Source organism: Scomber japonicus, chromosome 2 (genome assembly GCF_027409825.1).
Source record: "Scomber japonicus isolate fScoJap1 chromosome 2, fScoJap1.pri, whole genome shotgun sequence".
Lineage (NCBI taxonomy): Eukaryota > Metazoa > Chordata > Actinopteri > Scombriformes > Scombridae > Scomber > Scomber japonicus.
The window spans coordinates 18622890-18647174 of record NC_070579.1 but is presented as its reverse complement, the minus strand read 5'-3'; the positions used below and the strand labels follow the sequence as shown (position 1 = coordinate 18647174).

General features: G+C 37.6%; 2 protein-coding genes across 3 annotated transcripts in view; both read right to left on the bottom strand.

The window, feature by feature from the left end:
* Positions 1-2059, bottom strand: part of fabp2 (fatty acid binding protein 2, intestinal) — an 89646-nt gene extending 87587 nt beyond the window's left edge. Inside the window, exons 1-4 of one of the 2 annotated variants that reach the window (XM_053340734.1) lie at positions 1904-2059; positions 1149-1321; positions 828-935; positions 524-569 (exon numbers count right to left, since the gene is read on the bottom strand). In XM_053340734.1, coding sequence (XP_053196709.1) covers positions 524-569; positions 828-935; positions 1149-1321; positions 1904-1970 — 394 coding nt within the window. In that variant the 5' untranslated portion in view covers positions 1971-2059. Of the gene's footprint in view, positions 1-326; positions 570-827; positions 936-1148; positions 1322-1903 lie in introns of those variants that run through there. The other variant, XM_053340725.1, reaches the window with a different exon arrangement.
* Positions 2060-5950: 3891 nt separating this feature from the next.
* gucy1b1 (guanylate cyclase 1 soluble subunit beta 1) lies at positions 5951-23881 on the bottom strand. Its single transcript, XM_053333985.1, has 13 exons — positions 23788-23881; positions 23389-23462; positions 20045-20145; positions 19731-19849; positions 17322-17519; positions 15936-16166; positions 15649-15765; positions 14716-14849; positions 12639-12836; positions 11005-11242; positions 10162-10302; positions 7917-8071; positions 5951-7582 (listed from the first exon to the last, which is right to left on the bottom strand). Exons 1-13 carry the CDS (start codon positions 23788-23790, stop codon positions 7435-7437), a joined length of 1857 nt encoding a protein of 618 aa, XP_053189960.1. The 5' UTR covers positions 23791-23881; the 3' UTR covers positions 5951-7434.
* Between the last annotated feature and the right edge of the window lie 404 nt (positions 23882-24285).

Below are 24285 nucleotides of genomic sequence, written 5' to 3'. Positions count from 1 at the left end.
TGTGAAGGATCTGTATGCCTCACTCAATCTTGTGAATGGTTAGGATTTGGCCTGACATTACTGCTGAATTGAGTTGTTGGTGCTTCAGTGAATGCTTCATGACTTGTGTAAGTACAGATCAATCTAAAGAAACATGTCAAATCTGTCTACACTTTATATTTTTGTAGATAATATATATTTATTTTTATTCATTGTTGAATAAAGTTGAATTACTGTATCACTCTAAAATGAGTCGCTTTACTGCGTCACTACTTTAAACTCACACTAATCTGCACAGATTCTCACTGAAAATTGAACAAATAGAAAACACTAAAACCACACAGAAACACAGTTATAACTTTATTAGTGCCAGTGTACAAATCTGGTGCAACTCAAAAATTGTTTTACATACTGTGTAGGCATAACAAGTAGTGCATATTTTATTTTTACGTTGAAAAAGAAAAAGACAAATTCAAAACAATACTTTTTGTAATCCAGATGTCATCATGAACATCTCATATTCAACTGCTCAGTTTTTTCTAACATTTCTTGAAAATTCTCTTTGCGTCCACACCTTCGTAGTTGTAGCTCTGTGAGAGAAAGATGGTACAAGATACACTTAGTCATGTAATCTTGAATATTTGAAACGTTTTGATTACTTATTTAACTTATTTAAGTTACCATAGACCGATGTCAATTACATTATAACAGGCATATGTTTATATAGAGCATATTATCTGAGATGAGGAGCAACAACAGGAGTATCAAATACACCATGTTTAACAACACCCAATATCTCTATTTGTGATCAAATGTGGATTTTTAATTCCCTTAAATATTGTACCTACCTGTATAAGTTCATCTCCCTCCACAACTCTAGTTGTTGTCAGCTGCTTTCCATTGTCCTTTCTGTTGAAAACACCCTTCAGCATGCTTCCCTCCATAGCCCATGAGCCCTGCAGGGTGGAACATAAAATGTATCATGCCATGAATATTACTACAGGTGGTAATAGTTAATTGCAAGTTCAAGTGGGGCTGGTTGACAGTTTTATTAAACAAATGACTCAAATTTAAACAAATTTGAGTTTTGTCTTCTAAATGTCAGTTTGTAAGTAATCTCGAGCATAATGATGGATAAGGGTTGCACACTGGATCTCAGCTTGACTTACGGTTAGCTCTGTTCCATCTGCAAGGCTGTACTCAAAGGTGACCCCCAGGGTGAAGTCTATTTCCAGGGTGCGGAAATTGCTGGCCTCCTTGACATGAAATTTGTCTCCAGTTTGTTCAATGGTTATCTTGAGGCTGTCGTGAGCAGCCAGCTTCCTCTTCACCATGTTGATGCCTATGAACAGACATGCCAAAATATGTTTAACAGACTTGTAACAATAAGAGGAAGTTTTGTCAGGATTTAATCACTTTTCATGCATGTGTTACAAAGGCAGTTCCTTTGTTTGTGCATTGAAAGAGGGTAAGTAGGTACAAAAGTCAAATCACAGATATGTGTTGTAGGTCATCAGCATAGATTCTCTGTATGCTTGCATACTTTGCTGATAAAGACATTCAGATTATTCATGCCATGCCAAGTGTTTTCAATTAAAACCCTAGCTCCAGTATTTGGTTCTGTTTTATACTTAAGTATTTAAAAGACTTAAACGATAATAACTTACCTAATGATTGCAAAAATTAAAAACGTGCTTATAAATTTGATCAAATAAAACATTTGCTGCATAAATGACATTTTGACAAATATCCTCATAAAATTTTACAAACATGATTTGCTGCATTTTATCATTTGTCCCATTAAGTCTTGATTCTATTATGGTCATCATGTTACACAAAGAGTAGACATAGTATGGTGATATGTTTAAAACTGCACTGAATGAAAGAATGTCTTTAAAGGTATGTCTGTAGTTTAATCACTTACCCATTTGTTCCATGAATTTCTCATAGTTGTCACTGCGATCAACTTTCCAGTTACCGTTGAAGGTCATGGTGGCTGTGAGGGAGGTCTGGTCAAATCTGCAGCAAGGAGTGCCTTTCTCAAAGTCTGTGCTGCTCCTTTTAAACCACACTCCCTCTTATCTCATCATCTGTCTGAATGCTGATGTGGCTGTTTAAAGTTCATATTTTCTCAACAATAGCCCACAGCTGCAACTGATTGGGCAATGCCAGTGGCTCTGGATAGACCCCTTGGCATAATACAATATGCCACACAAATGCTGTATGTTTCCTGAGGTTTGATATAATAACAGTTAATATTCTGGTTTTACCTGTATCTGTGTTTACAAAGGGCAATGTCCTTGTTTAACCACATCAACAGTGTTGAGTGCAGGACTTGTGAGCATGCAGTATTTATTACAAAAATAAGACTAATATATATTTCCAATGTGAGACTGCCAGAAACACAGAGTAATGTTTTTAATGTTTCACTTCTTTGTGCCTGTACATCAGGCTGGGACAAAAAAAGTATTTGCACTACTGGCAAAAGTCTCTGAGGTCACTTTGCTGAGCTTCTTATCACTGTGCACTGGATTTAACTACCTTGTATAAACACAATTGTGATCAGAGCGGGTGATTTTTACTACCTTTGACCTGATTCAGGCCATTGTTGATAAACGAGACCTTTGATACTTGAAGTTAATATCAAACAAATGTTTGTGTACACAGTTATTATTTGAACATTATTATCTGTCATTAAGATAAGACGAGGATTCAGATTAGTCTTTTATAGAGTCAATAGCTATAAACTCAAAGGATTGAAAATGATTGAAAATGAATGACAAAATGTTTCTGTAGGGGGAGAAAGGAAGCCAGCAATCAACTCAGCTGTCATAAAATAACAAAGTATATCTCTTCAGCAGGCAGGAAAGAAAAGCATTAAAATAAGATGAATTGCATTTAGACTTCTAGAATATCCCTGCTAAGTTTGATAAAGGAAGGAGCAATATGTGCACACTTTTTTTTATTATCAGTATGTCCTACTCTCATAAAGCTGCATGAGAGACCTTTGCCTGATCTTCAGTTCATCCTCATTGAATCTCCCTCTTATCAGTCAGTGCTGTCAATGATGACATTGAAAAGTGAGTTTGACGGAGAGTCTCCTCAATAAAGATCTGCAGACATTAATCATTAACACAATAAATTACATCACATTACAACGTGGATCAAAGTTATAATATGAGTTGTAGCAGTACATTCAAAATGATAAGATGGTGAAACTGATAAAGATAGTGAATTAAAGAGACAGAACCTGCAGTAACTTACTCTACTCTAGTCAATTACGTATGGTAAAGAAAACAAATAAGAAGATGAGCGAATAAAAAGATAACATATATTCAAGGTAATAAAGAATACCTGCCATTATGGCCTCAATTATGGCCTCAATTGCTAGTTTCAAGTCTTCTTCATGTTCATTTTGTAAATTAAAGTCCCCAACGTTTTGGCCACCCTAAAAGAGTCTTGCTCAGTGTTTAGTTGCTCTATGAAGTTGGGTATTCAGTTAATTCTGGTAAGTATATTATATTATATATCTTTGGCCAAGCTACTAGTAATTAGGGTCTACTCCTCTGCTCCACTCTCTCCTCAAAATCATTTCTCATCACATCTGGAGGCTACATACTGGTTGAGGGATGTGATATTTTAAGAGTGGATTGCCCAACCATTTGAACGTCCTGTAGTCTCTTGAGTGAGTGGTGGAAGTCATTGTGGACTGGGGGGAATTTTGGCTGGGGATTACCCTGAGCATAGCTGGGCCTCTCATAGCTACCTATGAGGGCATTGGGACTGTTAAGGAGCTCGCAGTAGGCAGAATTAATGTCACTGTGCCTTATTCCTAGATCTGTGTAATCCTTTTGCAGTTCTTGTAGAGCCTTTCTGTTCTCATCTAGGGCGATTTTCTACTGGTTTAGCTGGAGCTTGGTGTCAGTGAGCTGTCTGAACTGAAACATTGCTTCTGCCAGCTGTTGTTACTGGAGCCTGGACTAACAGTCTTGGACCTTCTGCAGGATCACAGCCAGTTTCTTTCTGTAGCTGTTCTTCCAGTGCCTCTATCTGCTCAGTCAAAGCTTCCTTGAGATTGACACAGTGCTTTCACACGTGGCCTTTTTCCTTTTCGAGAGTTGTGGCAGTTTTTATTTTCTCTGTGCTGCAGCTTAGACTTTCTTGTCTTCTTCACTTTCAGGGCATCTTCATGTTCTGCCCGTCTTGTCCTTCTCTCTGACATGCTTTGAGTTCATCTACCGCTTCTCTGGAGCTTAGCAATGACTCAGAGATGTTGTCATTTCATCATGGTGGTGAGAGAGAGAGAGAGAGAGAGAGAGAGAGAGAGAGAGAGAGAGAGAGAGAGAGAGAGAGAGAGAGAGAGAGAGAGAGAGAGAGAGAGAGAGAGAGAGAGAGAGAGAGAGAGAGAGAGAGAGAGAGAGAGAGAGAGAGAGAGAGAGAGAGAGAGAGAGAGAGAGAGAGAGAGAGAGAGAGAGAGAGAGAGAGAGAGAGAGAGAGAGCTGGGTTTAGATTGATCTGTCATATTGTGCCTCCCTGGTGTATTTGACCCTGATGTCAGTATTCTCCATCCGCATGTCTCAGATGCTGTGAGGACAAAGAGGCTTCTCTTAAGTGGTTACCTAGGCCTATAACTGGATTGATTTCGGCCTACCTTTGTAAAACCATCTGGTTGAGGGACGCTTTTCATCATTGGTGGATGTTCTCAAAAAATTGTCAGCAGTTACTCTCTTTTCTAAATCCACAGTCTTCTTAGAGAGCTCTTTATCTAGCATCTGTAACTTTCTGTACAACCCCTGAAACCAGACCTTTTATGGCCTCCTTGTATTCGCTGCAAGCTTCACAGACATCCTGTAGCCAGTATAGAGCAACCTGCCTCTCATTTAGAGCGGTCTCAATATGACTTTGTAGTCTTGTCTTCTCAGAAGCCAGTTGCTGGTTTTCAAGATTCAGGCGATGCAGTCTCTCTGCTCCTCTCCTCTACTAGGAGTCAGTATCCTCATAATCCCTGTGAAGTTAAGTTCTGACGTCCACTGGTTAACTTTCAACCAGTGGGAAGAAATAATGTTGTCCTTCAATTTCACCTTGAAATGTATTAAAATATCAAAGTTTTTTTCGCTCCAGCTTCAGAGCCTCTTTTTGTGGAGATTTTTTGCTCTGTGTTGTTTCATTACATTTTTTTCAAAAGCAGCTTTGGCTTTTCTCTCCTCTCCTCTCCTCCTCTACAGCTTCTTGAAGCACAGCACATATCACCTTCCATGATAGGACTGCTATGTTGAACAAATTATCAAGTGAATTATCATTTAAAATCAGAGTGGTCACCATCAAGAAAGATCAAACCGAGGTCTTGACACCCTAACATGTTTGATCATCTATCTATAAAGAAAGGGTCACACGCTTAACCAGTCTACAATTTTCCCACCCTCCAGTTTCTATTGGTTTTCATTCAATTCAGTACAGTATTAAAATAAACTCTTTTATCAACACTTGCATGTAATATGTCAATCTGTCATAGTTATTTTATCATTTTGTGGTTATACAGTGCTGACGTTCCAGAAAGTTATGTCCTTATTTTTAAACTGCATTGCAATTTTCATGATAACTTTGACAAGAGGAATTAAAGTAGACAGATCACTGTAATGGACTATGTAACTCTATCTGTAGCTGCTTATTAAATGTCCCAATATCAGACAGCAGGGCACAGGTCAACGATAACGTGACGTGAACTTCCTGATTTAGATATTGTAATCCTCTTACAAACCACTAGATGGAGCCCTTTACAAAATAAACTACAGATTGGCGACACAGTTCTTGTTTCTGCTCATCTGTCAAATCGTGTCCAGAATGCAGGCTGACAGCAAAGTTGCTATGCAAAAGTAATATCAGGCAACCAACACTTCTCAAGACTTTGTTTTTTATTAGTTTACCCAACAGAAACATTATTCAAATAAAAACAAGCGTTGAAATGCACTCCTACAGGACAAGAGGCATCTGTTTCAGTCTGCATGGATCTGGATTGCTTGCAAGGTTATCTGAGATTTAATAATAGCGAATATGGAAAAACACGGAGAAAAAAGGTACAGTAGTATACAGTATACTCATGAGCAATTAACCCAACGTGTACAGTACATGTTTTAGTTTAATAATAAACATCATGGAGGCACATACATTAGTTTCATCCGTAATAAAGTTTATTTTTCTTTGTATATTCTGTTTTCTAAAGGTCATAGCTACATTTTATAATATAGAGATCTTATCACAAAATAAATACCAAGTAACAATAAATATGTCCATTTTTAAGAATATCTCGGCAATTAACAGTAGAATTCAAAACAGTAATCAATGTTATTTTCATTCATGATAAGGAGAGAGGTGCGATGTGTGTGTATATTAAATAAAGTGGTGTATAGTGCTCTATGGTGGGACTGCTTTAATATTTCAGTTATAGATACGTGATGAAACAGGTTTGCTTATGGCTCAAACACTACATCATCAGTGACTTTTATTTTTTAAATAACTAAACATCAAATATATCTTTTATTTGAAAGATATCAAACTAGTAAGCACAGTGACTTTAGTGCCAAAGAGCTGATGAACACGGTGATATAAATGTATATAAATACATATAGCTATAATATCTAAATTCTTTTTTTTTTTTTTTTAAAGGGAACTGTTAGACTACAATCTGCACAATCACTGAAGGGAGCTGGCAGAGCTTTTGTTTGCTCTGGTGAAGCTGAATTCAATATTTAACAATGTCTTCTCGATGCCAGTGTAATATATTCAGTGTAAAACCTCTTTACTGTCGTATCCAATGAACAAAAATGGTTCGCACAAAAACAGAGACAGTAACGGTTTGGACACAAACATGATATATAGAAACATTATCATTGTTTAACTAACACAGTAGGGATTTTACCCAAATCTGTTTGATTTCATTTCATTTTATCATCACTCAAAAAGTCAAAAAAACAATGATTCAAACATATCTCATATATCTAAACTTACATTAGTTATTTTTGGCACACAGGGTGAACTATTTATTCTCAGTATTTTTGGCCGGTACACAGTATTTACGACAAAACTAGCAACTAAAAACATTGAGGTTAGATGAAAAATGTTATAATCATCAAAATCTGTTCAGTGATGTTATATAAAATAATTACATGAGCGTAATTTGTCAAAAAATGTATCAAATTTAGGTGTACCTTACAGTAGATCACTAACCTCAACTATTTATCAAACACTGCATTTTGTGTGTGCGTGCTAAAAAAATATACGGTGAGGCCAGAAACAAAGATTAATACAGTAGATTCAGATACACTTTGAAATGAGTTCATGTGATTTATCATATTAAAAATATCTGTACGTTTGTGGATAGATCATCACTAATCCTTCTCATCTCTGTGTCAAAATCTGACTAGTATGGTACCATGACACAGTGTTGAATGAGAATAGTTAAGCTTTAACTGAGGTCGACTCAGTATCAGTGGGCTTCCTGGACAGAAACCACACTTTCATTGGTTCCTTCTTTCCTTTCATGGTGATGGGGCCTCGATACTCCAAATGAAACTGAGGGTCGGCGTTCTCAGCTGACTGCAAACACCTGGAACACAACGTCAATAGCACCGCAAATCACTCTGCTTGTACAAATCCGGGGATCTTTTATCTTATTTTCACTACATCTTTGGTAAGAAAGAACATTGAATAAGTATATCTTTCTGTCCTTGTATAGATGTCCTAGTTCATGTTATAAATAGATTCCAACTCAGCTTCCATGTCTAATTTGGGTATTCTCTTATCATCTTACAAATCCTTTTTAATACTGTTTAACCGAGTTCAAATCCTCGTTGTTTCTTTGCCAGTGATAAAAATCCAAACATGACTTCAAAAGAATCAAGCAGACTAAAGAAATAAAATAAAGAGGCACTTGTTCTTACCGGTAAGTATACTCTGAGACGTTTATTTTGCCCTTTTCACCAGTAGTTTCTGTACGACTAGTGAGGTTGACTGTATTTCCAAAGAGGCAGTATCTGGGCATCCTCTGGCCAATCACCCCAGTCACAACCTCTCCTGTGTGGATCCCAATAGTAATCTGGAAAGAAAGGAGGATGAAAAAAGGACACTATTTATTCAATCCACTATCAGTTGTCACTTATCTCAAATATATTGAATAAATATAGTGAATATTTTTCCCATTTCTTGTTCATTACTGGCAAACCAAGTTTTTATATTTATTACCAAAAAGATCTCCGCAGCTCTCCGCAGTATTCAAACACACACATCTGCTGTAAATTAATTACTGAAAACAGCATATGACGACACCTGGAGAGCAGCTATGAAAAATGTATCCTTTTTTAAATTATGCTGGCAGTAAGTCTGAGTCTGACAAAAAAACTTGTTAAAATGTTAAATCAAGGACTGGATGATGATTTGTTGCTCCGCAGAGAGAGGGATAAAAAATTGCAAGCAGCAAAAACAGCTGAATGCTTCTCTTAGCGTGTTGGCACAAAGTCTTACAGCTATCGGCTCAAAAGGTGCAACTTTTAGTGGGTGGACAACAAAGTTAAGTTTGCCAGAAATCACTCCATGCACAAAATTAGATATATTTTTAGAGTTTGCAATAAAGTAACAATTCCAAAAGGAGTCCTGAGCAATCTACAGACTAATATTTAGACTTGTAGGCACTTCAGCGCTTGTTGTCTGCAGAGCATGAACACGCTGCAAGTGTCTGGGACAAATGAGAATCTATTTTTAGCTGCAGGATCGTGAGATGATTTGAGTCTGTTTCTGCTACTAAACCGGACTCCTCTTCAGCCCCATGCGATGTCCCAAAATAAACAGCCTTTTGTTAAACAGACATGATTTTCCAAAGTTAAGTCTCAACAGTCATTGATACAATAACAATCTCCAACAGTCAGTCAAACAAAAGTCTGCTGTCTTTTATCCAACTTTTCACTGCGTATTACCTCAGCATGGAAATATGTCCAGATGCCCAGATATAATCAATCATGAAATCAATTAGCAGATTATATTAGCTTAGCATCACTTTTCAACTGCAGAAGAGGTCTGACACTCTGTGATGTGAATTTTTAAAGCAATGTTAGAAAGGTAACTGAGCTCCAAAAAAATGTCTGCGCCAAAAATAACAGAAGTATCTAGTAATTAAGCAAAATAATTTAATGTGTGAGGATGAACAGTTTGAAAATCGTGACATCATGTGCCAAACACAAACAGTATCACCAAAAAGACACAAGGCAAAAGTGATAGGAAAGAAATAGTGCTTAAAAAAATGGGGAAAAAAATTGAATGATAGCGGCATTCATGCAGTATAGTGCTTTAAGACTCTCACTAAATATGATTTCATAGTTGGATTTCTGTCTTTGAGATTATTCATGTAATGACTGAAACAAACATTTCAAACAGCATTGAAACTTGTTCTAAGAAAACATACTTGTGGTTGATTTTGTGATGTTTTGTTCTTATTCATAACATCTATCATCTATCATCTCATATATAACATTGCTGCAGCTGCACTCAGTCCAGAATTAGAAATACTGAAGCAACTTTCCCTGAAGTTTATCAGTTGTTTCCATTCCAACAATGAAAAATGCTGAACTATATGTTAGAGCCCTGCCAATAAATAAATAAGCTGGGCCAATATTAGATTATTACAAATATCTCTGTACTGCCGTATGTATTTCTGTTGGCAATGAAGAGGAAATTGCAGGACAGAAGATATGACTGAGATAGAAAAACAGTGTCTCCATTAAACGGTTTTGCACCAGAGAGCTCTGACAAGTTTATTTTTCAACTGTGAAATGTCCCACTCAGTATATGTCTTAATCACAATTCATTAATATCCTAATTGAATTAGTCTTTATCAAAATGTTGTTTAAGTTATGTATTTATGTAAAAAATTAATATCATTATCTGTATTTAACACGAAACTTTGGTATTGGTCTGACTTTATTATATACAATATAATATGCTATAAATATACATAATATGCTAGGCATGTTTGTCGGTGTCTAATCAATCTAACCTACAAATAAAAATATTTTAAAAAAAATAGCTTATCAGCTGCATGTTGCACGATAATTGATCAAATATTCTTCTTTTTTAAATTATTTTTAGCCATAAAATACAGAACATATTTTCTGAGGCCACAGATTCATATCACACCTGTACGGGTTCACCATCCACTTTGACTTGTCCAGCAATCTCCAACATATCAAGAGCGAGGTGGCAGATTGACTTGGCATGATGTATGCACGGCTCCGGCAGGCCGCTCACCGTCATGTATTTATCACCGACTGTTTCCACCTGTATAAAGAAAAGCATCATGTGAGCAACACCATAACCTGTTTTGCTTTACTTTTGATTCATGTAAAATCATAGGATCCCACTGTGCAACAAAGGGAGTTTTAAAAAAAACAAACTGTACAGCCAGAAATACACTGAAACACCCAGAGATAAACACTTAAACACTTACATCAGCTTTAAGACATTCAGGGCCTCTTTGAGGTCTGCTAAAACCCTAAGACCACCTAGCCATTCAGCTTGTAGAGTAAATATTACTTCTTTTGGTGACCCAGTGCCTGAAGTCGATCCCCTGGAAGTGCCGGGGTCTGTTTGACTTCTTAAAGTGCATTCTTGTCTGAAAGCCTGGAGTATAAATCTGCTGCATGAACCCTATAAAATGGTGCAGTCCCTCTGTAAAACTACACTGTGTTTAGGACTCAGTGCTACTCTTCTTATGGTGAAAAACTCAAGCCAATTGATATAAATACTCTCTTGCTGACTTGTATGTGCATAATTGCATAATATTTTTCAGCAGAGAGTCACTGGTGCATTCAACCAGCAGAGAACATGCTCGTTAAAAGCACTTGATTTCTTAATTTTCGATACAAATCTGGTGTTTTTTACACTTTGATCATTATCACACATCTGCACAGATCCCCTCCTTTTTTATTTGTTTACACAAATGCATGATTTACTGTCATGAGTAAAATTCTTGCTTCCAACCTTGTATACATAAGGGTTCTTCCGGGAGTCTGTCAAGATGTCAAAACGTGTGTAAACATCATTGAGCAGGTTGACTATCTTGATGGCTCCCTCAGCAGAGGCGTGCTTGCTACAGAAGGCATTGAATCCAACGATGCCACTGAAGAGGATGGTCAAGTTGTCGTAGCGTTTTGCCGGGACAGGCCGTTTGTGTCGCAGCTCGTTGGCGACAGATGGCGGCAGAACAGAATACAGCAATCTGAAAGGAACGAGAGGAATGAACATTTTGAGCAAAAGAGTAGTTATGTTGTACTCAAGCGGTAGAGTGCTGCCAGACTGAAGTCCATCCATTGGATCAACGATTTATTAGCTCACCCACCACCTTTTGGTCATTTCTCTATGCAAGCTGCTCTCAGATGGGATGGTGGTGTTTCTATGGTAACTGGTTAGATCATGGCTGTCTGTTAAGAGCAAAATACCTTCCATGATGCATCATAATTTGAGGACACGATACGTACAGATAGCGGTCACCACACAAGAATTTATACATACAGACATATTGTATATAGAACATATATTTATCTTTAACAATTCACATACAAAGGCATCCAGACTGTTTTTCTCTTAGTGAGATAGACATCCAAACAGCAGCAAAAAAAAGCATTAAGTTAATTCAGGTATCTTTTCATATTCAGAAAACGCAGTGTTGTAAAGTCCTGAAAATTCAGTGACAGAACAGCAGCCGCTCTCTTAAATATTTAGAGAGGAGCCGTGAATTCTAATCAATACCAGGAGCCTGAGGCACTCTCAGACAGGAGAATGGCGAGAATAATAATTCAGGGATCCAACGACAGAGTGACAGTCTTTTCCTATGAGAGGATAGGGCTTCTACAGCTGCCTTAATAAAGACCACACTCCACCTCTGTGGTCCTCTCCAGCTGTCACCCACCGCTGTACCAAATTACTATGACAGGCTCCTTTCTATAAGCCCAAATCAAAACTAACTGAGTGTCTTCACCATAACAAGGATTGAAGAGTAGCTCAGGCAAATATCATCTGGGGTATAATGATAGATTCTGACCCTCAGTGGTCCTACTGTCATGTAACCTCAACATGACTGAATGGGACTGTCAGTGTGTAAGTCCTGCTGTATATTTCTTGTCTTGAGCCGGTCCTTAAAATGGAATACTTGAGTCTTAAAAGATGGGACTAAATCTTGGCCACTGATTTTGCACAAAGTCAGCAATGTTATGACACATTTATTTTAGAGAAAACATACCAACAACTACAGGGCCCTAATATAATTATGCGTAATTAAAACTGTACCAATACAGCTAAATGTGGATGCGAATAAAAAGGTCATTCCTTTAAGCAGTGGTTTTGGGTTGAGACATCTCTAAAGGGTCACGAGATGAATCTGAGGACAATTAACAAGTTAGGAAAAACTATTCAGGAACATATTTCAGGTACATAACACTGTGACATTTCCCTTTTTATTTATATTTCTCTTCATGTCATTTAAATATATTAATTAAATAACGTTGATGAGAGGTTTAAGTTGCTTTTAGAGGTGACAAGCCAAAAGGTTTTAGAAGGTTTTAGTTAATGCCATGCTAAATTCACAATTAATAGGAAATCTAGATATATGGTCTTACCTGTCAGTCTTTTTCTTCTCGTCCTCCAGGGCCCGGAGTGTATGCTGCAGGCGATCTGTCAGGATTTCCAGCTCCTGGGTCAGCTTGTACTCCTCACGAAACTGCTCACCCAGCAGTACCAGGTCACGCGTTGCATCATGTAGCGGGATGTCGCTCAGGTACAGTCCCCTTCTTGTAAGATCATCCAGGTTCATCACACTGTTAAAAAAATAAAAAATAAAAACTGAAAACAGAGAAATATGCATTTGATATTGCTGGTGTTACAGCGTGTACAGTCATTTGTGTGTGTTCATATCAAGAAGAATAAATTAAACAGACCATAAAGTATAAACAACCAGTGGTGAGATCACTTTCCTACTTTCAAGGTTGAGTCTGCAGTCTCCAGATAAATGTTTGTCTGAGGTGGTGAGGTCATGATGTCTGCGTGACTCTTCTCTAGGCAGGTGAATGAGCATGGGTCTCTGTTTCAGCCCCTGTTATTTACTTCTAGGCAGCAACCTTTTGTGAAATCACTGCTCTTGTACTCTGCAAAGTGTCTTCAATCTGAGAACTCTTGAACCCTGCTCTCCTGCATCCGATATTTCACTTGATATGTATGATTGGTTATATAAGGGTCACAGAGACTAATGGAGGTGACAACAGAAGAACCAGTGTAATTACCAGCTTGAAGGTTTCCTTGCTCCGGTCATGTAACTACTAATGTTTTGTTTATGAAAGACTGAAAGCAAAATATATTTGAGCGAGCTGGTTTGGTAATTGCTTGATGAAATGACTGTGTGATGACTACATGAAATGAATAATCATATTGCAACTACTGTGATTATGAGCGTATTTGAATTAAAAGCAAAACAAGTTTCAGGTTAAAATGTTTCCAGCATTTCATCATTTTCTTGCTGCCCTTAACAGAAGTTATAATATTTACATTACTTTAAAATATGATTTCATGCAGAGAATATAAAAATACTGGTAAGGATAAAGGTGGTAGTTAGAAAATATATTTAAAGGACCATAACCAAGTATTGACTGTGTTACCAAAGCCTGACATAGCCAATTTCTCTGAGTCATAGACCTTTACTAAAGGGGCACTCCACCAATTACACACACAAAGATCCACAGCAAAAAGGGGAATTAATTATTTTCAGTATAATGTCATCCATTAGTAACAAACTGACAGAATGTATGACTGTTTTGGTCAAGGGCTTCATACTGTACTTATCTTATCAGATGGGGGACCCCGGGACAAATTATGGTCTGTAGTCCAATTTGTGTCAGTTTAGGGCTCCTTGACATGAAAGCATTTGAGAACAACTGTACAAGTCAGCCTGTGAAAACAGTTGTATAATATGTTCTTTGGCTCTGGAGGAGCTTTCTAAAGCCTTAAAAATACCACTGATGATGTCATCAGGGTTATCTCAGGTTGGATTTGAATAACACGTTATTGAGTTGCATTAGATGAATTGCAGGATTCAATATTTTTGGAGCTTAAGGCATACTAACTTTATCAAAGTGCAATCCAAAATAACTGTACTGGCCCTTCAGAAACATATAAAGTGCAGTGTTGCACTGGGTGACATGTTCCTTCATTATGATAAACACAGGCACTGGAGTTTATTTGAGTCAATCCCAACATAACTGTCCTGCGGCTGTAAATACTTCCTAGCACATATTAATCCAGATCTGAAAATAGGCCCTAGAAAACAAAAACATGAAAAGAAAGTCTAATACTTTGTAGTTAACCTTACTGAACATCATCAATCTAGAGCTACTGAAGGAACAGTGAACAAAAACCAACACTATTTTAACAAAGTGTAGAAAATTGTGAAAACTCCAAAAATGTAAAAAGATGGGTTATGTATATTGTGGCCTGTATGTATATTATTATCAGATATTTTATTTACATATAAATAAATACAGAATGTGTTGCTCAGTTTTTATTTATCAAAGTTAATTAACACATAAGCATTCAGGATTCTTATCTTCGCCAGGAATGTGAGAGTTCCTATACAGGCCAGTCACTAAAAGAGGTTCTAGGTTTTGGTGTTTCATTAGTGCTTCTCTGCACAGACTGTGAGTTTACCTGGGTGAGCAAAGAAAAAGGATGTTCTCCGCCTCTGGCAAGTAAATCATCTGTCCTTTCAATCTCAGACAGCTGATCTCCACCCCCGTCAGCTCGTCCTCGTTCTCTACAGTCTCCACATTCAGCAGACCCTCCTGTCAGGATTACATCACATTTATGAATATTTCATTATATGTTGCCCTCTAAATCTGCTTCAAAAGTGCATAGGCACAAGTTCAGCTCACTCTTTATTTCTATATCTGTCTGCTTTTTGTTTTTTTTTGTTTTTTTCTTGCTTTAAGTCTGGAATGCATCGTCTGCCATGGATAAGAAATTCTATCTGTATCTGAATAAGGAAAAATTAAGACTAAATCAACTTTTTTCTTGTATCATGGCTTATGTAGCAGCACCATGAGTTTAATGTACTTAAAACCTTTATCAAGGTATGGCAGCTATTATTTTAAGACCTAAGCATTTCCTGACCCATAAGTACACATTTCTGTTTAATTTCAAAACTATTTGCTTCAGCTTTTTTTCAGTTTCTTTACTCTCTGAACAATTCTTAACTATATTGCATGATTACTGATGTCTTGCACTCACTGCCACAGACTGTAAAATGTTAAAAAAATGTTCTCAATTTCTTTAATGCATAAATGACTACACAGATTACTGTTTAGATGACTGTGAACAGTTTCATTCTCATGAGCAGTGCTGATGAATCCCATATCCAGTCAAATTATTATGCAGCCTCTAAAAATATCAGTGAGCTCATCAATATTAATATATGACTATTAACATGTTCTGTCATGTACAATGAAAACATGTTTTGATCAAAGGATCACCTTCTGTTTTAATGCTTTTTGCCTCCTGGAAAACTGCTTATATAAGAAAAGTAGTAACATGATTAGCCAACAGTGCTGTAACAAAAATAGAGTTTCTAAATGTAATATGTACCTTGCTTCTCAGAACGAAGACAGTGTTGATGTGAGAAAGGATGCCATGAAAACTGAAGTCAATGTGAGGACGGACCAAAGAGAAAACTGAAGGGAGGATACAGGCACCAGGCTGGAGCTGTGGAGGCCAAAATATGCATAATTTAGTTACAAAAGATTAGAAATGATTGCTTTATTGACTGTGTATGCATTAATTACTGTAGCATACAAACACAGATCCTGTGAAAGAGTTTTTGCTGAGGATAAAACAGATTTGTTTGCATTGTATGATTGCATGTGAATCCACACCTGGGGAAGGATTCGATAAATGGCATTCCCGCACTGTGTGAGCATCAGGTCTTTGTCAAACATGAGGTGGAACGGAAAGGCCTTGCAAAACGTGTATGGGCTGATCCGAGTCTCCTGCGTGCCATTCTCCTCAAAGCCGTCCAGATCCTCATAGAACGCCTCCTCTTCTGAATCCTTCTCCTCAATCAGGAACTTGATGTGGTCGCACTCCTCGCTTTTGGGTTGGATCATCTGTATTAGATGAAATTAAATAATTGATTCTATATTCATGACATTGTTACAAAACAGACCAAATTTAGGTTAAACATTCCTATATTGTGGCACATGCTGCAGCAATACGACATTCTTGATTTAATATTTTACCTTCACAATGTTATTGTCATTAATAATATTGCAAAAATATTAATATGAATCTAGCCTATTATTATGGAATTAGGGGAGTATAAAATGACATTATTCAGTGGGTTTATGGGCATAAGGCATGCTGACGTCAGGCAGCTGTCTCTGCACCCTGTTGCCACAGCAACCGTGGCTAATATTTCCAGAAATTGGGTGTCACATTTGGAGTGTCTGCCATTTTCTGTTCTTTCATTACACACACAATTGCTGAAAAATATTATCCTGCCTGTACAATATGATTAGGTTCGGGGAGGGTGGGTGTCACTCGCTTATGAAATGAAGAGCAAACTCCAGCCAAAGTACAGCAGACATCTTATAGGAGAGTTACATGTCGCAGTTATTGGTATTGATTACAGGCTGTGAATTGTGGGCTCAACATTAACATACCAAAAAAAATCCAGTGACAGACAATGTGTAGCTGCTACAATTCTTTGTATAAGTTGAGTCAAAATGTGATTAGTATGGTCGTGAAAATGAGACACTGTATAAAATTATAAATCCACTCTCAGGATGTATTATCTAATAACTGTGCAGCCTATTTGAATTCAGCCACAGTTAGACAAAGTTAAAATAACACTGTGGAAGGCAGAAAAAAACAGCCTGAAAGATTCCCGACATCTCCAAGCTAGAGACTCTATAACTTAGATCTAAAAATATCCTCTGACTCACAGACATTAGCCAAAAACTCACTGCTGAACTGCAGTTGTCACGGCGCAGCACTGTTCCCATTTGGGTATTTTGAAACTTTCTGTTGTTTAATCTTCAAATTATAACCTCTCTAATTATATCCTGACACACACACACACACACACACACACACACACTTTTTAACACAAAGAATAACAGGGATTTCTCCACTGAATGTTGTGCCATAAATTAGAGAGAGGAGCTGGAAAACCATAAAGTCATCTTCATTCATCATCAGCAGCAGCAGAGTGAGATATTAGAGCTGCTGGGAAAAAAAGTGAACAAAACAGCAAAGCAGACCTTCATCTCTATCTCTGTTCCGTGGATTTGCTGAGCGACTGTTTTAATGATGCCAATCACAATGTCTTGCAGGCCTTCTCTCTCTGAGTAGTAGTGAAGAATCAGATTGTTCCCCTTCTCTGCGTCGGTGCAGCGAAACGAAGGAGCCCTCATCCCGGGATAAATGGTACCCAGGTGGTCATGGAGAGCATCCAGATTCTGAAAGTGAGAGTGAATATGAAATATGCAACATTCAATAACAGCAAAGTAATTAAACCCTGCTGAAGTGTAATGAATTATATGATGGCAATGTACATCATATATTAAATTACATATTAAATATTAAAGGGGTACTCCAGGGTTAATGTCTCAGACTTAACAAACCTTCTAGGTCACTGAGGACATAGGCTGAGTATTAGTAGTAGTACTCTTTGTGATAAGTTAAATTACCTCCATATTAAACCCTTTAATGGTTGAAATTTCAAAGGGGATATATGCTTTTTCAGTTTTTTTGTTATATATATATACTGTTATGATGTCGGATATCTATACTAAACATAGTCAGACTTCCAAAACGTGAGGTCATCAGGCCTGTTAGTCAAAAGCCTTGGTTCAACCTGATCTGAATGACAGTTTGACAGTTTGTGACAGTTTTTTCTACGTCATTGTTTTCCTACCAGCTCCTTGTGCATTGGTTGGTAAGCATGTTGTTAAGGTTTTTCCATGTCTTGTTCACTTTGTCCTCATATTTCAGATGGATTTCAGCTTGAAGTAGTGAAACCCTACCAAGGATGTATTAAAAGAGCTGGATACCTAGCTGAAAATGGCATGCGTTTAGTCCAATAAGAATTGCTCAGCTGGCACATACACAAAAAACTGTCGAACATCTGGGTTTGCCTCCATGGTGCACAGCACACTCAGTGTTTCCCACACATTCATTCTTTCGTGGGGCCCGCCACGAAAGAATTACGTCCGCCACGAATAGATTTTTCGGCTTTTGGCTCGCTCGACCTCGCTCATAAAAGCATAATAACGGGACTCTGTCTGTGAATGTAGCTTGTCGTAACAATTCCGGGGCAGTAGGTGGCGGCAATAAAACCAAAGAAGACGCACTTAATTCACCTGGTCGGCCAGAAGAAGAAGAAGAAGAAGAAGATAGACAGACAGACAGACAGACATATGTCTTTGCTAGAGGCTTGTCACTACCCGTAGTGACAAGGCTATCTGCTGGTGTGTGGTGTGTATGAAACAGGAGGAGTTCACGGACGTAAACAAAACAGTCACGTGTCCCACAGATGCACGTGTAGGTCAGGAAGTGACGTGAAAGGGACCGTATATGGTTTGTTCCGTGTCTGTTTCCTTACGTGTTGGACTAAATACATGGACATATTGAGGAAAATATTTCGGTTTTATGGAAACGGATTACATATTTCACCAGAATGGATACTTGGCGAGCTGTACAGAAAGTCCTGAGTCATAAGATGATCGTTGTGGATAAAGAGAAGACTTTGAAGGTATGTAGGCATTATAGCTTTTCTTACTTAGCTGAGTGGCTAGCCGAGCTAACCGCTAATACTATTACAGCTGTGAGCAACCATATAATTCATGAGTTGTCTTGAATGAATCGGGAGAATCTAAGCTTTCTAACAATGTATGGCATGAATATACATGTTTAAGGGTTGATGTTTAAAACATTCAGAAGAACGTGTCGCTACCTCCCAACTTCCGGTCCGTCCCGTTAGCGGAACAGCGTGTTTTAAGTGTCTGCAGTTCCGATCCTTCATGTTGGCTGAAACAGACAAGTCACCCTCAAATATGCTGAAAACCATGTTGAAGTTTGGCCTGCAGTTAGTGTTCCCTAATGTGTATGTGGCTTTGAGGATGTTCCTTACGTTGCCGGTGACAAACTGTGGGGGGGAGCGCTCATTTTCTCATTTGGGGAGAATCAAAAATGAGCTGAGGACCACACCACCACAAATAGATGCCTGTCCTGTGGGAAACACTGCCACTGAATATGTGCAGTGGTGCTTCCCACATACACTTTACATTGTGGTGATGTCACAGATTTTCTTACTAGAAAAATCCTTACTAGAAGCAGTCATAATTGACCTTGTTTGCCGTTCAAATTGTCCTGTCAACACTTTTACAGACATCTCTTTTTTAAAAGCCCCAGCAGCTCCTGAAGTTGGGCATGACACTGTTTTATGGATGCTAACCAATCAGATCACAGTGGGCTCATCAGGAGGGGGGCCTTAAAGAGACGGGAGCTAAAACAGCATGTTTCAGACAGAGGCTGAACTAAGACCAGATAAATATTTCATACAAAGATATTCCAGTATGGACCTGAAAATGTGAATGATACATCCACTTTAATATTAGTTTTGGCTAGTAATATCCAGCTTACTTATACACAAAGAGGAGAGAGCTTACCTGCAGGAATTCACGGACATTCGATCCTAGCACTCGCAAGATGGTGTCATATCCGGACTCCTGACAGAATTCAAAAAACATCTTCCCAAACATCTGTAAGATATCTCCTGCATTTATCTCTGAAATACAGAAAGGAACAACTGTAGGTCTTAGGCTTTGACTAAACTCCATCTGCTGGAAAGGACTGTGATACGATTGAAAGCTCTAGTTTGGTCAATCACAAGTTCTTATTGTTTTATAAAGTTGTATTTGTGTCATATATTTGTACCACATACAATGTTTTTATTTCCAATAATTAGAAAAAGAGTCCTTACTGAGAACTTTACTTGCAGCGGCGACAAGATCGTATGTTTTGGCGTCTTCATATATGATTCTAACAAGGAACTGACCCTCGATATCAAGTTGGGCCTCTCTCCTGAAAACAAAGTGAAGTTGTTACTTGTGAACCACCGCAAACGTCACAGCAGCAAGTAAACAGTCACTGTGGACAACATGTTCACGAAACCTATACAGTGTGGCTTTGTCTTTCTGGAATTGCTTTTCTATTGTTGGAGTAAATCACAGAGGGACTCCTGTTTACACAAACAATTTAATAACAGCTGCTGGGTTTTATTTGTGGTCAGTCAGTGTGAGCTAACCTGATTTCTATTACAGTAACATGAAAAAGGTTTCCATGTTGCTTTGAAGTGATTGTGTGGTTTCAAACCTGCATTGCTGAAGGGTTTAAATGATGCAGGACTACGTAATGCAGGTCCTTTGGAAAAAAGCACAGCTCCAAAGTCAGGGTGCACTTTGCTATTTATACATTTAACAGTCCAATTGTTACAAAACTGTGTTTGGGCTTAATGAGTTTCTGATTACAACTGTTTAACTGAGAAAACAAAAAATGATTTACAGAGCTGACCAGCAATCACCATTTTAACAGGACGTGCAACAGCTGAAGAAACATACCAAACTATGAAAGGCTTTGCAAAGAAAATAAGAATTCATTTTAAAATGACTCAACTCATCAAAGTCTGAAAACAGAACAGACGTGATAAATTGTGCATTAAATAACAATGAGTTACATTTGTGGAGATATGACGTAGCAGAGCACAATAAGGTAAAAACCTTTTTTAAGCTAGAGAATGACCACATTTACATAAGGCAGCTGCTGCTTTGCTTTCTTTTCTTTTTTTTTTTTCTTTTAGGCCGGGTCAGGAATAGGGCAGTTAAGACTACATATGAAAAATAAACTAATCTTGAGCCAAATATTTCAACATGCTGAAAAAATGCAATGTTAACATTATACTGGAGGACTGGAATTACATTCATCAAATGTGTTGTAATTGAGAAAACTCTTTCAAGTTAGATAAGAATAAAACACATTTTTTATGCTGATCTACTTTAAAAGGATTGTTTAATGATACTTTGCTGCTGCTGCTGCTGCTGCTGCTGCTTGACTGATTATTATCATTATTGATTAATCTGATAATAACTGTCTTCTTTGATTGGTCAATCATTTTGCCTATAAAATGTCAGAAAATTGTGAAAAATGGTTGTTATAATTTCCATCATGATGTCTTGTTTTGTGCAGCCCAGAAGCTGAAACCCAGAGTTGAATGACAGTCATTAAATCATCACATCTGAGAGGCTGAAACTCGCAAATGATTGGATTGATTAAAATTATTATTCAATTATCAAAATAGCTGCCAATTACTTTTCTGTTGATTGAATAATCGACTAATCGTTGAAGCTATAATAGATCGCTGTTCTATGAAAACTATATATCTCAGAGACCTAAACTTTTCATGAGCTAAGATAAACAGCCCTTTTTTCAGATTTGTGATGATGCATTTTTCAGATAAACAAAGCGTTATTTAAACAAGGAATAGAAAGTATTCCTCAACCCATAAAGACACAAGTTATCCATAAGCCTATCTGGAAAATTCAGTCACCAAATAAGGACATGTTTTGCATTGGACAACAGCAGGAGGCTACAGTAGATTACATCAGCTTGCAGACTGCCATTAAAATGTTACCTATAACAGGACAGTAGCAGTCAATTTTAGAGCTGCAATCATTAGTCAAATAATGAATTAGTCTACTAACAAAAAATTAATCATCACCTACATTCAGGAGTCTTCTATGAAAGTAAAGTGGACATATTTTGACTGTTGGTCAGGACAAACTAAAATATTTGACACTGACATTAAACATTTTTTTGTTTTCTAATACTTTTTAGGCCGAAAACGATTAAAATAAGACAATAATCTACAGATTAATCACCAATGAAGTTAGGTGTAGCCCAAGTAACTTTACTTACGTACTTAAGTTCAACGTTGAGGGACTTCAGATACTTTACCCACCAATATATAAAGACATTAAAAATAGTTCCACCTCGATCAGCTACATTACAGGACTTTTCACACTGCATATTTGTATTCCAGGGTTATCTTTAGCCCAGGACTATGAATAAGAGTTGACTGTGGGATAATTCAGCCCCTTTTCACACAGACATTGTTAACCCAGGGTAAACCTAAACTCAGGGCTTTAAGATTCACACTGCACCAGCAAGACCTACACTAAAGTCTGAGTTAGCCAATGTGTCAGGAAAGTTTTCTTTAATAGCTCCATTAACCTGGGGCTAAGATGAGTCTAAGAACACTTTTAGTCCTGGACTAAGTGCAGTGTGAAAACCCCCTAAAAAGCTACTTACACATTAAAGGTGCAGTGCATTGAATTTAGTGGCATCTATTGGAATGGACTTGGCAGAAATGCCTCTACTGAGCCCGCCATGTTCCACCATCATGTTTCTACAGTAACCAAGAAGAGACAAACTAAACACTGGCTCTAGACAGGGTCTGTAGCAGTTGCAATCTGCAACCTCACCACTAGATGCCACCAAATCTTACACACTAGTACTTTAATACATTAGTAATCAAATAATAAGATATAATAATAATAAAATATAACCCTCCATACGGATTATTTCTGATATGATCTTTACAGTAAGTACCTTTTTGCTGCTCATAACTACATCCACTTATTTAGATGAGACTTTTAATTCAGAAATATTTTTACATTGTTGTAATATAGAGCTAAACTATGAAATTAATCAACAACTAGATTTTGATCATTGATTCAGTGTTTTGAGTACTTTTTTCTCAAGATTTTTTTTTTCTTCTTACATACTTTGGTTTCTTTCTCGAATTCTGTTTTAAATCAAATATATTTGGGTTTTGGACTGCTGTGGACAAAACCACACACCTCAGGCTGCGTGAAATAGTGATGGACATTTTTCACTAGTTTCTGACATTTCATAGACCCAAACAACTAATCAAGAAAAGAATCAACAGATCAATTGTTAATGAAACTGACCATTAGTTGCAGTCCACTGATCTTACTTGCACACATATGTTATATTTAAGTGAGATTTTTTTTTTTTTTTTTATCAGCTTCAGAGTTTCAGTGTAAGCCTGCAGATGATAGTGGTTAGTCATTGTAAGCAAACATCCATCCCTGTTGTTTGTTAACACTGGCCATGCTGAAAATGTGCTGCTGGCTGAACAGTAGGCCTGTCTTGTATCCTTGTTTGTGCTCTGGTTGGCCACAGTGTAACCTATGATACCAGCAGGGCCTGGATAGTAAACACACATGATCTACATTACAAACTCACTTGATGTCTTCCCACACTTCCGGCCCGTAATTCCTTAAAACCAGGAGCTCCAAGGCGTGATTCACAAAGCCATACTGCAAATTTATGGAAAACACGAAGATGAATATAATGTAAAACAGACATTTTTTCCCCCTGAAACATATATTTACCTAAGCTGGGCGATTCATACTTGTTGTACATTACGTAAAAACATGCTCCAAACATACTATATAGTTAAAATGTACACAAATGCAGTTTTTGTTCACCTGTTAATATGCACAGTATATCTAATCAGGGAAATTCTCGTACAACGCAGAGGAGAGAGGTATACTAGCAGGAAATGTCAAACGCATAGCGTCGCGATACAACCATATCATTTTACCAGCATTAAAGGAGTAAATAAAATCTGCGGATACGTACCATGATTGCAGCTGCTCTGACTTTCCCTTATTTTTAAGCAAAAACTGCTGTTTCTGACACTACCGTCATCGTTTAGAGCAGATGCTGATGACAGTCTCTACCCCCTCTAGTAGCCTCAGCAGGAGACTGACAGCCAACCTGACCAATAGCAGGCCAGAGAGGGTGTTACGTAAGGGATAGCTGACCAATGAGAAGGACGCCACGGTTGTCCAACTAATGCTGGTGGGACATGAAATCTTCCCATAGCGTCTCGTATTATACAGCATGTACAAGTAATATTATCTGCGTTTTGTGGCAAGAAGTAGGCTAAACGTGTTAAAAAAACAGTAATTTGACTTAATGGGATAACATTTAAAACATGATATATGCCATCAAATAGGGCTGCAACTAGCCTGATAATTATGTCATTATCATCTGCCGATTATCTAATTATTGTTTTCTATTAACCGATTAGTTGCTCCCATAAAATGTCAGAAAATGGTGAAAATGGGGATCACT